The sequence below is a fragment of the Sparus aurata genome, chromosome 16 (assembly GCF_900880675.1).
Source record: "Sparus aurata chromosome 16, fSpaAur1.1, whole genome shotgun sequence".
Taxonomy (NCBI): Eukaryota; Metazoa; Chordata; class Actinopteri; order Spariformes; family Sparidae; genus Sparus; species Sparus aurata.
Genome location: NC_044202.1, coordinates 3342598 through 3361719, shown reverse-complemented (window position 1 = coordinate 3361719; position 19122 = coordinate 3342598). Strand labels below are relative to the sequence as shown.

The window sequence follows — 19122 nt, the reverse complement described above, 5'->3', positions numbered from 1 at the left end:
TATTTTTAACGCTTTCTCTCGCTGTGCTGCCAGTTGGTATTTTCTCCCGATCTTCCTTTTTCATACTGATGAGTTGTTTCTCAGTTTCTGTTGGGAAAGAGTGTCCTAATACCTGTCAGTCCAGCCCCGGGGATAAAGGTAAGTGTGCACAAACGACCGTTTTTAACTCGTCCCTGTGTTCTCAAGAAGACTCTCATATTTCACCCTGATTAGTGCGAGACGTTTCCTGATATCAGACATCACTGTCAACTTGTGTTGCATCCTACTGCAAGTCGGATGTTGATATTTCCAAGGGGGCATTTCCGACTTACACTAAAAGCATCCCCACACATTTGCTTGGAAAAATGCCTGCTGCAACAAGGTGTTTGCATGGAAAGTCAGCAGCTGATTAAACAGTTAAGGGCACAAGACAGGAGGAGAAGGCACAGGGACCTCAGTATTTTAGGTGGCCGAGCATCAGGAGTGGAGCTTTGTGATGCAAGGGTGATGTTGGATGGAGCCGGTGACGTTTACAAGAAAACTCCCATCAAAACACTCAGTTTGGCCTTGCCGTATTTTAAGGACACGCCCTCGTAGAACACGTCCTCGAGGGATGCAGCCTTAAAACATACCTCGTCTACTTTACTCTAAATGGGACTTAACGAACATCATGGTGTGTTAAAGAAGACTTGAAAGTATTGATTGAGACCGTAAACACATCAGGAAACCGTTCACTGAGGTCATAAATCATGTGAGAAGTAGGGTCGTTTTCTCATAAGCTTACATGCAAGCAGATCTCTTCTTGAAACCAGTGGAAAGGATGCCGGTTTAACGCTTCACATCAGACCTGGGAGATACATCCACATACAGCCACAGATCCACTGGCATACTGCTGAATAAAGGATCTTAAATAATAGATGGACGGATGGATTGTTCCCATGTGGAGAATTTCAAATTTGATAAAAAATGTCCTCACTTTGCAAAAATGACAAGGGTGAAAAGCTCAGATGTGACAGAGCACACATGCACCTTTTTGGCCAATTCATGCACAAACATCCCAGTACAAAACCTCACAGAGACACCGAGCCTGCAGCAGCAGCAGTCAGGGAGGGTTTTTGCTTTGTTTCTCTGGAGTTTGTCAGTTAAACTCGTGATGCCACCAGACACCAGGACCCACTGCAACTCTTAATGAGTCTCTGAGGAACGGCCAGCTGTGCAGTGGCCAGGAAACCCCGCTTAAAAACTATCATTTCGTCCCCTCCACTCGCCCACTTCCCCTTTTCCAGACATGCCAGCACTGCAACCAGCGTCAGGCCTGACCACCTGCCACACAATGCTGCAGTCTCCCTCCCCTCCCCTCGCCTCCCTCCATCTCCCAGCACTAAACTGTGAACCTGAACAGCCGGCCAAACGCCCGGCCTCCAGTCACCTGAAAACATCATCTGCATTTAAATTGAAAACTGGCTTTGGTGACTCATTATTACTCCAGAGGTTCAGGATGTTTCATTAAGAGGATTTGCAGGCAGGAGAGTTCGACGTAAACATGTTGCAGTCGCTGTGACTCATGATAAACAGATGGAGGGTTTTTTATTCGTGGGTATTGATGAGGATTAAAGGCAGAACAGGAAGCAGTGAGCCTCACATATATTCCTCTTATATATCTGGCTCAGACGCAGCAGCTCTGTCTGGGAGACATGAGGTGATGCAGACATAAAATGTAGAAATATTCAGTTACATAAACTCCAGAAACTCCCCTGATTTTTGAAGTTAGTGGCTGAATTTCTTATGAGTGTCGGGGTGACACGTTTGGCTTTTTAAAACAAGTTTGCATGGATTGACAGCTGCCTCGGTCTGTCACACTCAGTCAGTGGTGATGTTTTCTTGCCCCACTTAAACTTAAACTTATTCAAGTGTCATCAAAAAATAATGTTTTGGATCCTCTTGCGGCTTAAAGACAACAAAGTGAAATCAATCAAATGTGTCTGAAGTCGTTCTCTCATCCAGAATGAAAATAGTTTCAGTATGAAGTGAATAGTTTTAGTTTGCTGACTTGTTGCATTCATGGTTAGCTGTGCAGTATTAGTCCAAAAAATAATCTAAATAATGACAATTTTCATATTGAAAATTTCCAGATGTTGTTATGACTTCTTCTTCTACCTGTCTCTTATTTTTCCAGTCCAGGCGTCAGAATAAAAGTACATTTCTGAAAACACTTGTTGACATGTGTATCAAAATGTCCACGTGTGGAAACAAAACAGAGAACACGTGAAATGGTTTGAAATGAATGTCTTCACCTGTGAATTGCACATCTGCAAACATTCTTGCATGTAGATATACAGTTCGACATGTGGAAATAAACAAAGGACAAATGAAATCATGTGAAATTTGTCTTCACATGTGAACTGCACATTTTTTGCACATTTTCACATGTGGACCAAAATTTCGCCTTGTAGAAACAAAACAGAAAACATGAAGAAATGTGTACATTTTGATCCACATGTGAAAATGCATGCAAATGTGCAATTCACATGTGAAGACATACATTTCCAGATGTGGAAACAGAACAGAGAAGACTCTGAATCATGTGAAATGTATGTCTTCACATGTGAATTGCACATTTTCGCAAATTTTCACATGTGGATATAAATTTCCACATGTGGAAACAAAACAGAGAACACATAAAAACATATGGAAATATTGATGCACATGTGCAAATATGCATAAGTGTGCAATTCACATGTGAAGGCATTGATTTCTAGATATGGAAACAAAACGGAGAAGACTCGAAATCATGTGAAATGTATGTCATCACATGTGAATTGCACATATTTGCACATTTTCACATGTGGAAACAAAACAGAAGACATGTGAAAACATGTGGAAATTTTGATGCACATATGAAATGTGTGCAACTGTACAATTGACATGTGAAGACATACATTTCCTGATATGGAAACAAAACAGAGAAGACTCGAAATCATGTGAAATGTATGTCTTCACATGTGAATTGCACATTTCCGAATGTGGATCTAAATTCCCACATGTCAAAACAAAACAGAGAACACGTAAAAACATGTGGAAATGTTGATGCACATGTGAAAATGTGCACAAATGTGCAATTCACATGTGAAGACATACATTTCCAGATGTAGGAAGAAAACAGAGGACACAAGAAAACATGTGAAATGAATGTCTTCACTTGTGAGTTGCACATTTTCGCACATTTTCACATGTGCAGTAGAATTTAAATATGTGAAAATAAATAGTAAATGTGATACTTTCACATGAGAAAAAGGACATGGATGGAGACCACAGGAGTCTCTCTGGCTGCAGTAGTTTGAGAAAATCCCAGTTAGTATCTCTTCTGTCCATGCAGCTCAACCAGAGCATGTTTTATTACCCCCTTAAAAACTTCTGTATGTACTGTATGGACTGTGAGGCGCGTTTCTAAAGCTGTTCATCATCTTCTCCCACTAATACTGATTCCTGCGAGTGACCACAGAGGCTGGGTGGCCTTCAGCGACGAGCCAGGCTGTTTACGGACGCCAGAGTGAAGGTTAAGTCGACGCCAGATAGCAGAGGTCACCGGCAGCCCGGGAGACGGAGATGGATGTGTGTTTGGTCTGGAAGGGAGACAGGCCTGGAGTCGCTCTCTCTCCTACAGAGAGGCCTCAGTGCAGCTCGGCTCGCCCACCAACTCACACAGAACCTCAGTGAGCGGTTCACAAAGAGCAGAGCTGTAAAATCACCAGTTACTCAACTACTGTACTTTAAAATTATGTTGCAATACTGGTTCTTTACTGAGGGATATTTCTACAATCCTGAGACCTTAAACTTCTTCATCAAGGCTGCACTGTTTGTTTTAGCAAGACACTAAACGGCCGAAAGTATGTGGACACCCATATGTGATTGTTGTACATGTCACCTCAAATCCACAGGCATTAAAATTATCAGCCTCCAATCCTCATTTCAACTACAGGAGCATTAGCGATATGTTGTCAGACCTGAACGTCTGAATCGGTACATTGCCAGTGACTCCCAAAACAACATATGGCCGCTGGACAGCTGCAGTACCGACAACGTAAGTTAAAATAACTCAGTCTCCTGAGTGATAGTGTTTGTTGGACCGATCCATCCGACCCAGCCGCCTCAACCTGCAGACTTTGTCGCTCGCTATATTAGATTTAAACTCAGACCTCCTTTGCGCTCATCATAACTTCCATGGCCACTAGAGGTCAGCACCTGAGAATAAATGTAAATATGGTACGCAATAAGCTGCTTGCACAGATGACTCACTTTTTGCGGTGAGGATGGGATGGCATATGCAAAGGTTAACACTTAAGTTGGGGATTAAAGTAAGCCCAGTCCCTCATCCCCTCGTTGGTTTGGTTTGTATTTACGTCCAGTCTTTATTCTTTGTCAAGTCATTTGTTGTGTTTTCTTGATGTTCCTCCGTGTTCCCCCCCTAAATGAAACTTCATCCCGTTGCACTTCCTGCCAGCCATCTCCTGCATTTGGGTCCAACTTATCAGCTCCGGCGTGACAGGCCCAAGTTTTTCATCACCAAATTGGGAAAAAAAACATTTCTTCACGGTGTTGGCTTTGTGCACGGGAGCTTTGTCATGCTGAAACCGGGGAAACATAAACTGTTGCCACAAAGATGGAAGAACACAGTTTCGACAGGAGGGCGACTTCAAGAGAAACGTCTACAGTCTCTCTCTCTTTGTACAAACCCCAGACTGCCTGGTAATGCACCAAATTTAAGTTTACACTGAGTCACTGTGACATTTTTAAACAAACAAAACAATGTGAATGTTGCCATTTTACCCATAAATGACAAGTGAACCACTCATTAGGAGATCCAGGCTGACTTCAGCTCAGTTTCACGAAGCCATTGAAAACACTCTTTATGGTTTGTTTTCCCTGCTCGGACGCCAGCGAGGTGGAGTTTTCTCGACAATAATGAGACCAGAAAGGATTGTTACACAATCACAGAGGAAGTGTTTGAACGCCAATTAGTCCGCAGACGTACCTGACTGGCACGGTGACGCCCCGCCCACCTGAAGCTGCAGCTCAAAAATGTGTGAGGACAAACTGTTTCCTTCATTTTCCGTCTCTCTCAGCGGCTGTGTGGCGACCTCAGTCTGCTCATTCATCACTGACAGGAACAAGAAGTCACAGTCTGCCAGAGGAAGAGAGTTTATTCCTCCAGAGCATCGAAACTCTGTCACACGCTGCCATCTAGTGGTCGGACCACAAAGACCCACGACACTGAGAGATTATTCTGCTTCTTCAGCAGCAAAAACATCCTCACAGCAACCAATTAATGATGTTTAGAGTCAATGTGCATCCATCAACCTTCGTTTATACTCTTCTAAATGACATTAAGTCAGTTTAAAGGGAAAGAAAAGGGAAAAAACACCAACAAATTGGAAGACTTTATAATAACCATCCCTAATAAATGTTAAGTTTAAGTTAATCTAACTTTATAAACCTTTTTAAACTCTTTATTAAACAATCGTAAAGGATTATAAACATCAGTTCCATATATGATTGCTTTGTAAATGTTAATAAATACTGTGTAGTTCGTCTATAATCATTAATCACGACAGAATTTTACAATAAACGATCGCTTATGAAAGTGGTTATTGTTCGTTATTGCTGCTGCAGTCAGGTCGACTAATAGGACTGAAGATAAATCCACGTTTTAATCCCAAAGTTATCTGATGTGACCCCAGGGTGTTTATTCCTCCAGAAGGTTCTGGCTCTGCACCACTAAACTGCTAATTAAACTTGTTTCCCCCTTTTTATTTAATCTATTTATGGTGTAAAAAACTAATGTCTCTCTCTAGTAAAAGCCAGACTTAAACCAACTGCATGTTTTTTTTCAGCGGACGGGGGAATTTCTACAAATTAATTCTGCTTTTCATTGCGGGATGAATTTACATAACAGCATTATTAAAGGGACTTAATGAATACATTAAACGGGGGAAATACAATTAGCGGGGATTACAGGGAGGAGAGCAGCCTCGTATTTTAATAAAGAGGAACAGAAGCCCACCAGCGTCGGCGCAGCTCCGTTTTAAAAGGGCGTTGTATTGAATAACAGATAAACAGACGGAGACTAGAACAGACAGAAGCGCAGAGGGAAGCTGTGTTCAGAGATTTATTGCAGTTTGTTTCAAGCGGTACGAACAACAGCGTGATCACAGCGGCTTCTGAACCATCCAGATGTCTCAGATGTGTTCAGTTCTCCTTCGTTTAGGAGCAGATTTACATCAGTTTATAGCAGAGCAGACAGACAGCACTGTGTGGTTTATACAGCAGCAGACAACAGTGTGTGTGTGTGTGTGTGTGTGTAGTTACTATCTGTGGTAAACAGTTTTCACCCTCAACAGGGATCAGTTTCATAAACGTCTAGTGAAGATTTACATTGATGTTCGAGACTTTTTTTCTGCATCCGATACGACCGCGATGTCTTTCAGGATGTCTTTTCTTACACACTTTGTTACGTAACGCGGTGCACGAGGCCTTTAATGTGACATTCAGCTGTCGTGACTGACGGAAGAACAGCGGCGAACGTTAATCTCTGAAACGGCTTTGAACGACGATCACAGAGAAGTTAAACTGATGAAGCCTGAAGCGACACGACACCCCGCAGGGTAATGTAGCACCTTGAGAATGTAATGAAACAAAGGATGTGTTTAAAACTAACTGGATGGTGGGAAATCTCCAGCCAGTTTAGTCGTGACAAAAGCTGGATGTTTCTGACAGGAAGTTGGGATTTCTGCAGCCGTGTTGGGGCGACAAAACCAGGTGTTTTTAACAAGACCTTGGGACTTTTGCCAGACACGTTGGTGGCGACAGGAAAGAGATATATTTTTGATGGGAAGTCGGAGGAATCTCAAGCCATTTTGGGACAACAAGACCTGATGTTTATAAGAAGTGCTTGAGACGATGTTTGAGGCGACAAAAGATGGATCATTTTGCAGGACGTCGGGACATCTCCAACCATGTTGGGGTGACAAAACTGGGTGTTTTTAACAACACGCTGGAAAGTTTGTTCGGGCGACTTATTACAGATATTATGATGGGAAGTCAGGACATTTCCAGAGGTACTTTGTGGGACAGGAAGTCGGGACATCTCAAGCCATTCTTGTGCCATCAAAAAACAATATTTTTATCTTGAGGTGAGGATATTTCCAGACATTTTTAAGGTGACAAAAGTTTGATATTTCTGACTGGAAGTCAGGACATCTCCAGCTGTTTTTGTGGAAACAAAAGCTGGAGATTTTTGATGGGAAGTTCGAACATCTCCAGCCATTTTGGGGCAACAGAAGCACATCTTTTTATCAAGACCTTGGGACAATTTCCAGACAAAAAACAGATACCGTGATGGGAAGTCAGGACATTTCCAGAGGTATTTTGTGGCAACAAAAGATGGAGATTTTTAATGGGAAGTCTTGACATCTCGGGCCGTTTTGGCGAAACAGAAGCGAGTGTTTTTATCAAGAACTTGGGACAATTTCCAGACATGTTTGTAGCAACGAAAAACAGATATTATGATGGGAAGTCAGGACATTTCTAGAGGTATTTTGATGCGACAAATGCTGGATATTTTGGACAGGAAGTCCGGACATCTCAAGCCAATCTTGTGGCATCAAAAAAAATGATATTTTCATCTTGAGGTCGGGATATTTCTCGCTGTTTTTGTGGACACAAAAGCTGGAGATTTTGATGGGAAGTCTGGACATCTCTGGCCGCTTTGGCGAAACAAAAGCGTGTGTTTTTATCAAGACCTTAGGATAATTTCCATACATGTTTGTGGCGACAAAAAACAGATATTTTTGACGGGAAGTCAGTACGTCGGCAGTTGCGTTTGTGGTAATGAAACCGGGTGTTTTTAACGAGACATTTAAAGCAGAGTGATGGCTTCCACTTGTAAGGCTGTTTGTGTGGCTCAACACACTGAATGACCTCAACACAAAGGTCAACAACACAAAGTAAGTCAGTCAGTTGTGTAGCTGAAGGTCAAAGGTCAGCCGGATGGTGAGAAAACATGACTCTGCAGGTTTTATCCTGCTGCTTCTTTCCTACATGTTTTCTAAAATGTTGTTTGTTCCCAAGAACATTGAGTGAGAACTACCAAGTGTTCTAATTATTTCAAGAAATCATAATTTTGCATTCTACACTACTTTTTTGTAACTGGCTTCAGTTTAAAACCTCATCAAAAAGTTCGTCTCCAGCCCTGGCAAACAAAACGTTGATAGGAAATCATATTTTGTGGTGAAATCCCGACCTCTCAGACGACATTTGGCCCTCAGAGACACACAAAACCATCACTGCTGCTCTGTAGGAAATGAGAAATTAACATAAAAAGTTCACTGAAAACCACAATTTCCTTTTGGGGACCCAAACAAGATGTTAACAATTAATGTGTTTACAACAAATAAAAGATCCAAACTTGGTTTTTAAGCGCAGTGACCATAACTGGGAACCAAAACCGGGGACGGATGTGGAGCCAGAACTAAAAACGATCCCGAGGCACTGATGTTACAGAAAAACACTTAAATTAAACGTTATTGTACGTGAGCACCTGTGATGAGATGAAGAAAGTCACTTTTCCTCTTCGTTTTTCGGTTTTAACAGTACATGAAGAAGCCCGTGCGTGCAACACATGCCCGACTGCCTCCACGCTGAAATATACAGGACGACAGTCTGTGAAGATCCACCAGAGCAGGAAGGAAATCCCCCCAAATCTGACATCACAGCTTCAGTTATCACAGTCAGAGTTACACCGACAGAACATGTGGATCTGTAAACGGGCATGCATCGTACCTACTGCTGCACAAGACTTCAAGTGAGCAAGTGCTGTTTTATTTACATTAAAACTGTACGTTAAAAGAAAATACAGAAGTTAGATCCATCTACTGCTTCTTCAGCACCGTGTTGTTTAAAACGACTAATCATCAGGATGGAAAATCTCTTCAACAGACAGAATGAGTTGGAGCGCTTCGGCTGCACCCGCTGCAGAGTGAGAGTGTGTTTACATGCACACAAGTATCTCAAGTTATAGTTTTTTTGTGGAGGACCTCCGTTACGTGTTGCTCATGTAAACATCTCGTCCAGGCTGAATATCCATCAAACGTTTAAGAACTGCAGTGAAAAAGTGCTCCACAAAGCTGATTTATCGTTGAGATTTTTCAAAGAAGTTGATTTGATTTGTGTAAAATCTTTACAAGGTCCAACGTGCAGGATTTAGCAGCATCTATCGGGGAATACCCCTCATTTCACGGCAAACTGGTGTTCAGTTTGTCCGTCCTGGGCTACTGTAGACACAAGTCTCAGTCTAAAGTCACGTAAACACAGTAATTCTTTGTTTCGGGTGATTAAACACTAATAAAAACATAATTTTCTGCCAATAGATCCTCTTAAACTCTGCAAACTGGACCTGGACGTTGTACAAATAGAGATTAAAACACAGGAAATAAGAGTGTGAGCGAGCTTCATGTGGCACGACATCCTCTCAAATGTGTTTGGACACAGACTCGGGTTTATAGAAGCCAAATCCAGCAGATCTGTGAATCAAACCTGGATACAACAGGGATAAATATAGCCAGATTTATGTTGTTGTCCTGAATGTGATCCATACCAGGTAAACAGTCCAAACCAGAACACCAGTGTGCATGTAAACGCTCTCACTGCGGTCATGTGTCCTGCGTTTGCTTTGCAGTTTACTTTATACAATTTAAAGTTTCACATGTTCTTTTAAAGGATTATTTTACAACCACATCTGTTCCCTCACAGATTACATGTATATACACATGAATTTGCATCGCCAACACACATCTGGATCATGTTTTCTGTTACTTAATGAGGAAACGTTCATTAGAGTTCCTGCCAAGTCTCCCAACATACTGGCGCTAAACTCGACTGCACACAACATTTTCATTCGTTTTCCCAGCAACCGACGCATTATTTAAGTTTTTGTGGTTGTGTTGAGCCGCTCACACAACTTAGTTAAGTTTAGAGAAAGACTGTGGTGTTTTGATTTAATATTGAAAAAGAAGTCGTGAGGGGAAACTCTGAGACTAAATGACCTCCAGACTCACGACCTCAGTGATCCCACAGTTTGATATTTCCCACAGCCCGAACTTATGGACAGAACACTTCGTGTGCAAACATTGAACATTTCTAAAATCCATTTTTAGACACAGGTGCCTTTTAGATTCCTACAGAGACGTGCTGCTCTTAAATACGTCAATTTTTAAATGGAGTTCTGGACCTTTTAACCCTGAATTCCTTTAAAATATACCATTTTCCTATAAATCCAGTATCAAAAACCTTTTCACATTTCAGTTTCAGGATAAAAAACACTGATACGATTTGATTCGAGAATCAAACGTGACAGCTGACCTCTCGTATCGTGGCAGATTCAGGAGACTTTGTCAACATGAACCCAATTACAATCTGCACGTACAAAAACATCACACCTCCGTGTTTCTGAAGCCTCCGAGACTTGTGCAAGTCTCTGTAATCAACACCTCCTCATCAGACCAGCGTCACCTCTGAAACTCCCTGCAGCAGACTCGTCTCACACTTCCTGAGATCAATGTTGCCTGAAAACGCCGTCACTGCGAGCAGGTTACAGACGCACTTCAGCGTCCTGACAGGCAGAACCAGACAAACTCCCCGACAGCCGACTACTGAGCAGACTGACGGGTAAATATCTTTGGTTCCCTGCAGAGGTGTGATGACGGATGGAAAACAAGCGGGGAAACATTTAGCTGTCTGTTGAGGGTTCGGCTCTACATGTGTGCAGACATCTGGAGCTGCACGCTGAAATTTAGCCACGGCAAACTCTCCGTGACTGAGTTCAATCTCAGGGAGAAATGTAACAGACTGAGAAATCAGCACATTTTCAAGGTTTTTACTGTTTCAAGGCTGCACGAAGAAACATGTGGAGATGTGTGACCTCAAAATGTCGGTGAGCGGTTCAGTTTGATATTTCAACATCTAGTTTTGTGACTTTCAGAAATCCAAGAGTTTTGATTTCAGTCAAGACCTCAAATCTCTGCAAAATTTAACCCTAACCCTTTATTTTCACATCACTGTATTCAATGCCTAACAATAAAAGTCCAGAACAAATAATAATGTGCATAACTAACCTGAATAGAGGACGCAATGGCTGCAGGACGGTTGTGTGAAATGAATGATTTTCTGAGCGTTCAGAGAAGTTTTACTGGTAGTTTTTAGGAACTTTTAGCAATCGACAAATCCTCCAGAAAGCAACAAGTATTTATTTTCTGGACATATCTATCAACATATTCTATTTATTATAGATTCCTTTGCTCCGCTGAGCTCCCCGTCTGAATCTGAATACAATTCTCTGTCTGTATTATGTGTTGTTTTTAACTCCCAGCTTACTTCAGCTGAATCAGTTGCTCCTCAGCTTCGTAGACTTTCATGCGACGACTGACGTTTCAACACCAGAGTAAACTTTTTGTAAACTTGATGGATGTTTGTTCTTCGTAACCTTAAAACATGGTGTTCTTTTGGAGTTTCTGTCCTGGTGTCGGCCCCTTTGGGAAGGATGAATTGCTGAATTTATCGTGTTTTTTTCTAATATATCACATTTGCTCTTTAGCGTTCGGTGCTTTTGTCTTCGTGGCCGAAAGACAAGTCTGTTTTCAGGGTGTGGCACTCTTAGATCCAATAAATTTGAATCCCTTGTTCATCCAATTATCTACTGATTGACGGTCTAGGTTGACGATGTGGTTTAGGTTTGCCGAAACATCGTGGATATCATGAGCAAGATGCAAGCTACTGAACTCGGTTTACTGTAATATCAGAGATTTAAGAGGTCAGGTGAAGTCCTGCTTCCTGCTGGACCGATGAGATGGATGAACTGTATTTTTCCATCACACCTTAGTGCAGCCTTAAAGGTTATATTTCAGTAAAGACCTACAAAAGCACCCTGAACATCACATCCCCAACGTTAACAACCAAAACAATCTGAGCACATCATCACACTGGACGACCGGATCAGCTCCTGGATACGAGCTCTTTTTCCAGTTAACCTCGGTGCACATAAAGGGTTAAACACCAGCTTCTTTTAGTCTTTTATGCTCTTGTTTCCTGCTTCAGTCTGTTAAAAGAACCACTTACACACAGACGGTAAAACTGTCGCTGGATAAATAACTCTGGGTGCATTCCAGCGGCAGGGGACCGAGGCTCTGTGGTGAGCCTGGTAAGGACTCAGGAATGAGGGCTTGGGATGGGAAATAATAGAAAAATGGCTGCATGGAAGGATTTAGAGATGACACACACACACACACACACAACCTAACATGGCTGTGTGGAAGTAATGACGTGTGAAAAGAAATATGAGATGTGAAACAGAAAACAAACATCGAACAAAGAAGAATCCAGGATCATCCATGATTTATTCAACACTTCTGATTCATTTAGTGAATTATGTTTCTTTACATGAACACTTGATTTGTGTTAAAAATAAAACAAAAACAAAAAAAAAAAACCCTGAAGCTTATTTCATACATTTGAGATTCAAGTTAAACTGAAATCCAGTTCCGGTCGTTTCCTGAAGAGCGTTTCCACATTTGGATGAATATAAAAAGGAGAAAAAAACAACTTTGGAAAACTTGATTAAATAAATAAATAAATAAGCTTTTACTCAGATTATTTTCATTCCAATATGATCCAGATGAGTCGGAAGATTAAACTGCAACTCTGTTTACGTTGTTCACTTTCTTTTAAAACCTCGAGTGAATTTGAGAACTTTGTTTGGGATTTAATATCATGTTTACTGGTTGTGGCTGCAAAACACAAGGCTTTGAAACACTTTTGAGTTGAAAAATGTGTGTTCAGACAGAAAAGGAAAGCACACTTGTATTTGCCTTCCGCCTGGAGAATTTGTGTCAAAGACTGAAGTGAAATAACCAACAGATCCTCACACCTGAACGACCAAATACCGGACCGGACTTTTGTTGTATCCTCGCGGTTTTGATCGGTTTAGGCCAGAAAACTACTTGGTTAGACTCAAGAAATCATTATTGTTTGGCTTAAAATAACAAAAGCAGTATCCAAAGTTTTATCCAGTTTTTCTGTCCTGGCAAATAACAACATTTAGCCTCATTCAAATCCCTTGACTCGCCGTTTTAGCCCGCTTTAAACCCAAAATATTGCCAAATTGGTGAGCTGGCCTCCGTCCTCCGTCTCCGTGTGTTAAAGCTCCACTTGCATGCAGCTACATCAGGCCAATTACCCTGAAGTAACCTCCCAAGTATGGATGCATGTTGCCTCCGCTGCCACGACAGCTCAGCCTGCATGTTCTTTTCAAAATAAAAGCCTGACAGCTGTTCGATTTTGTGAAAAATATCACATCTGATGGCAAATATCGCAATATTGGATTATATCTCATATTGCCTCAAGCCCAACTCTTGAAACTACTTTTTGCCGACTTCCTCCTTTGCTGTCGTAATAATAGGTACAGCCACTAGAGGACGCCACTTTACAAGAACCGTAAATACGCGTCGTAATAAGCTGCTTTCACAGTCGATCTTCATGGTTGTTTTTCTGATGAGGACAAGCTGGAAATAACACACGTCAGGGTGGAAATTGGCTTTTTTTCCTCTGTCTGAACAACAAGTTTCTTGTGTAAAAAGATGGTGGCTGCACTATCATTTAAAATGCAGTTAAAGTTTTAGTTTTCTGCATCCGTTTCACTTTCAGTTTCAACCTGAGAGGCCTGAGCTGCTCTTGTATCTGTGCAAGCAGACTTTAACAACACTGCTGGTCCAGCTTTCAGTCTCCCCACCTCCACCTCAAGAGAAAAATCATATATATTCTACAAGAAAATAGCATTCTTCTAGTGATAAAAAGAGCTAGTGCAAAATACTTTTAAAAAAAAGGAAACAACACGTTGGTACATCTGTGTTCAAACAGTCAACTACAAGTGCATCAACTCCCAAATAATCAGCCCGATATCAAGAAGAGAAGCAGAATCCAAACACTTGCTTTGTTTTTTTTTTAAATCATAGCATCTTTTTTACTAAATTAAGTGTTACAATATAGTTTGAACAATTTATACACACCTCAAAAATGAGAGAAATTCAAAAAGGTTACACGATGCATAAATGACTTATTGCTTTTAAATATTTGTTCTTCTAGTACACGAGAGCTACGACTCGTCTCCTCACACTCCAACAGGAATCTTTTTAGGACGGTTTTCGTATCGCAAAAACACCGAAGCTGCTCGCACCACATCCACACACACGCACCCTGAGTCTGAACATTAACTCAGCACCGACTGTATCAAACATGAATAGTGCATTTACACAGTGGCAACACTCGACAAGAGAAGCAGCCAGAGAATCACAACAGCGGGCTTACAAATCAGCCGTTTCTCCTGCGAAAAAATATCAAATTAAAGTCGCTGAAAGAACAAAAGCGAGGCGGGGAGCGACTCTGGGCTGCTCGACTTGACAGTGACAAACGACTGATTTAAGCTGGCTGTCAAAATGCTGCTGCTGCCAACTGCATCTCTCCTCTCACTCCCTCCTCCCTCCCTCCCTCTCTAAGGTAGACCCTGTTTAAAGAAGCAGCTTCAACAACACAGTGCAACACTGCTGCCAGCGGTGAGCCGTGAACGCCGCCCGGCTCCTCACACGGCAGCCGGAGACGACGAGGAACGCACAAACATAAAAACATTCACGGCTGCAGAAGTTCTTGTAAATAAGAAGCTTGTGGAAATTAAAGCAAACAGTCTTTTTTTTTCTTTGTCTGTGTCCAGTGACTGGCGTGTGGTGTTCACATTAGAGCTTAAACATTTTCTCCATTTCAAGATCTCATTATTCTTTCCAGGATTTCTTGAATGCGTCTGATGGTTTGACAGGTTTTCATAAATCATAATCACGTCTCGGCAGCACGTGGGGAAATATGACTGTCATGTTAGATCACCGACTGTACGGCTGAAATATATAAATCTCTCATAATGAAGGTATAAGCTCGCAGGAAACTGCTTGTGATTACAAATATTCCTATAATTGGTCAATCATTTAAGTAATTTTAAGGAAGAATTTGCTGATGTGCTTTCTGTTTGTTTGTAAAATAAATGTATTTTAGAATTTGGATAAATTGTTTCAGCCTTTCATCAAGCAAAAATGCCAAACTTTTGCTAATAAATGCTGTTTTATTCTGTTTTATATCACTGTAAACTACATTTTGTTAGTTTTATGACCCAGGAACAAACATTTTAATGACGTCGTCTTGAGCGCCCAGAGGTTTTGAAGGGCATCTTTTCACAATTCTCTAAAATTATTAACAGATTCATGTTAAAAAATAATCAGAAGTGAAAACAACTGCTCACACGACAACAGCTTTTTTATATTTTCCAGATTAGTTTCAGGCGTTCAGAACAAACACAGCACTGTGTTAAAGAACACAAAGGGCCTCGCTGTTTCAGACCCCTGAGACAATCAAATCAATAAATCCAAATAGCTTCATTAATTGATTAATCTCCTCTGAGCACCTCGGGTTTGTGTTGAACACTGATACTGTTTGTCGACTTTAAATCCACAATCATAAACCCTTCAGCTTCTGTTTGTAGCGGTTTTAATGAACTTGTTTGTGTTACATGCATCTTTTAAATACTTGCTGTGATTAATGTCTCTCTTTCTAAACTTTTATCATATTTTAAACTGATTAACATCATTGTAAATGTGTATTTCAACAACTAATCAATTATCATACAGATGCCATTTAATTCTCTGATCACAGAAACAAATCTTTTTATCCTCAGCTGCCAAAATCACCCAGTAAATCGTAGACTTCACAAACGAATCTACCAGAGTTGAGCGACTTCACCGATTCGATTGGCGACGCAGCACCTTGTTAAATTCAAACTCTGTTCAAACCTACACTGGAACTTTTAAGTATTGATCTCCTTCAGCCTCACATGCCTTCCTGGTATACGTCCCTGTCATGAACCCTGCCCCCCCCACATCTGACCTTTGACCCCTCCATGCCTACAAACAGTGGCAGTGCTGCTAATGTACACACTGCTCCCCTGAGTCCGACCTGTCAGGCACCGGGACACAAACACCTCTCGCTCCTGCCAAGTGTAATCGAGATGTTGTCACAACGTTCCCGTGACGTGTTTACACCCACTGATGATTAATGCTGCAGAGAGCGTGCCATGTCCCGCCGGATCGTCTCTAACCTAAACACAACCCTCCAGCAGAGCTGGCTGTGGCCCATGTATGGGCCGAGTGTTTACCCTGCACCCATCAGTCTGACTGGTCCCAGGCGGAGCAGAGCCCACGGCCTGTCAGGCAGAGCTGAGTCTGAACCGGGACAGTGTCTGATGGAGGACCAACCAGCTCCTCGTCATCCACACGTCTGACAGCAGATTCCGGGAACGGATTAAACGCAGCGTCATCCACTCAGCATTATCTCAAGTACCACTTCGTCTTCTACGGTCACACCTGAGCTCTTCTACGACCCCAAACTACCAGATATTCAATTTAATCAGACATTAAAGGAGAATTCGCACTGCAAGCAACATGACGAACAACTCAGCAGAAGTCTGTTCTTTCATTTAGTTACGCAAGGACGCTTACGAGCACTGTCAGCTGAGAAATCCAGATTTCAATGAGATTTAAATGTCTTCCTTGATTGCTGAACAAGTTCTATTTTTATTCAAGAACAACAACTAAGCTTTGCAGAGCAGAATGAATGTGAAAGTGATTACAAACACGCACAGCGACTCAGCCGTTTATTTGTTTGATTATGGAAGTAGTTCGATGTCAGGCGGGCTCGAGTTGTCAGAGAACACAAAGCTGTTTGCAATGTGAACACAGCCGAAGAAAAGCCACCAGGCAGTGGGATGAATGTATCGTCAGTAGTCGACTCAAATATTAACAGAAATCATCACTGCGTCCACACATTCATTGCTACGGTGCAAAAAAAACGAAACTCTAATTCATCCATCAGACGTCTTCAGCGCAAAAAACTAAATTACATCAAGTTAATCCACAGTGAGAAGAATATCAAAACTACCACCTTCTGAAAACACTCCAAAATAAATACACAACGGTTTATGATCCATAATATCTGCGTCAAGAGAAGGCCACTTTGCATTTCCAACTATGGAGCTCAAGATTACCACGGTCATTAAACTACTCGTGTCTACAAAATAAACTACATAACATTCATTGGACGACCACCAAACTAATGACGACTAATAACTCTACCAGTTGTCAGCTGACCAATATTCGTTATACTGATTATGATCCTCGCTGCTCATAAATATCAGTCAGTCTTTTCTGATTTTCAGGAAATATCAGAATGTTGTTGTTTTATTAAATGTGCCACAGTGCAACTTTGGCATTTTACAGAAAATCTAATGACCACAACAGGAACAGATATGACGAGCTTTGCTACAACGAGACAAAAAATCATTACATATATTAAGTAGAAAATAAAAAGAAATAACAGTACAGTCATTTTTAATTTTGATGTAAATGTTTCTAGCTTCAGTTCTTGGCTTTTTTTGGACAAATGTCCAACACTTCTTCAGCGTGACTCCTCCATTTACTTGTTTTAGTGGGAATGATTAACATAAAGCTATGATCTTTAAACTTGTACACATAATTTGATGGTTTTTAATTAGTTTTTATGTTGTGAGTAATTTCATATTTGGTTGCAGCCACCATTTAACATCCTAAAGCCGGCAATAAGCTACCCTGCACAAGTACAATTCAAAAGAATAACTTTACAATATGGGAGTATGATGGATAAACAAAATCTAAGAGGAAAAGAAATGATGGTGATGACATGATTCTTTTTTTTTTTTTTTAACGGTGCAAAGTCCAGAAATTATCCCTCATTTCTCCGAGATGATGACATGAATGAAATGAAAAGGCAAGACGGTTCACCTCAAACTTTAAACAATTAATCTTCTGATAAATATACTTTCCAAACATAATTTGTGATCATTTTTCTCCTTTGCCAACTCCAAACTCATTGTTTGATGCCATTGTGTTCCCTCTGTTAATAAATTATTGAGTAAAATTACACAAAACCAAATATTAACATATGATACATGATCAGTCGAGAAGAGTTTAACATAATTACAATTTAAGTTTCTTTCTAATTTTGTGCGTTTTAAAGGCAATATGCCCTTTTCTTTTTTTTTTGTTGTTCATTATTTGAACTATTTTTAAGAGCTAAATTTGTTATTAAATGACTTCCTGAGAAGGCAGCTGTTACCTCGTGACTCTCCCTCGGTCTGAGTCCAGAATTTTCTGTGACCGGGTTCCAGTCACAAACTTCTCAGTGGTCATTTTTTTTTTTGTGTCTTTGTGGAAAATGAGTTAGCTGTTGAGAGTAGCTGCCTTTTCCTTCTCCGCCTTCTCTTTGGCCTTTTCCTTCTCCATCAGCTTCTCCTCCTTCTGCAGCATCACCATGATGTCAGCCACCTGAGAGGTGGAGATGTCCAAGTCCTCCTTGTCGATCAGTTCCACCACCTGCGATAATGCGAGACAAAAGTGAAATGGTAAAGCAAGTTGTCCTCCCGATGAATCCCGAGCTCCATCAGAGCCGCTTAGAAAATACTTATTTCAGAAGATACATTTTGTTTTCTCTGGAGAGTTTAATTTGTTCTGTCAAGTTTATAAATAAAACTTTATGTTTTGCTGCATAAAGAGTTTAAATATCACTGGAAACAGCCACTATAATCATTAAAGCAGAGTGTACAGACACAGTGAACCGGCCTATGTGGGTGTATCTTAATTTTTCAATATTGCGCCTTTTAAGTAGCTGACCTTTCAAGTCGTCCTCCTGATGAATCCCGAGCTCCATCAGAGCCGCTTAGAAAATACTTATTTCAGAAGATAAATTCTGTTTTCTCTGGAGTTTCATCTGTCCTATCAAGTTTCCAATTGTGTTTTCTCTGGAGAGTTTAATTTGTTCTGTCAAGTTTATAAATAAAACTTTATGTTTTGCTGCATGAAGAGTTTAAATATCACTGGAAACAGCCACTATAATCATTAAAGCAGAGTGTACGGACACAGTGAACCGGCCTATGTGGGTGTATCTTAATTTTTCAATATTGCGCCTTTT

The 19122-nt window shown here is 41.0% G+C and overlaps 1 protein-coding gene across 6 annotated transcripts in view; it reads right to left on the bottom strand.

The window, feature by feature from the left end:
- Window positions 1–6131: 6131 nt before the first annotated feature.
- Window positions 6132–19122, bottom strand: part of letm1 (leucine zipper-EF-hand containing transmembrane protein 1) — a 29904-nt gene continuing 16913 nt past the window's right edge. For all 6 annotated transcript variants that reach the window (XM_030391796.1, XM_030391799.1, XM_030391800.1 and 3 more), the window contains one exon: window positions 6132–18527. In XM_030391796.1, the coding sequence (XP_030247656.1) occupies window positions 18375–18527 (153 nt within the window). In that variant the 3' untranslated portion in view covers window positions 6132–18374. The remainder of the gene's footprint in view (window positions 18528–19122) is intronic.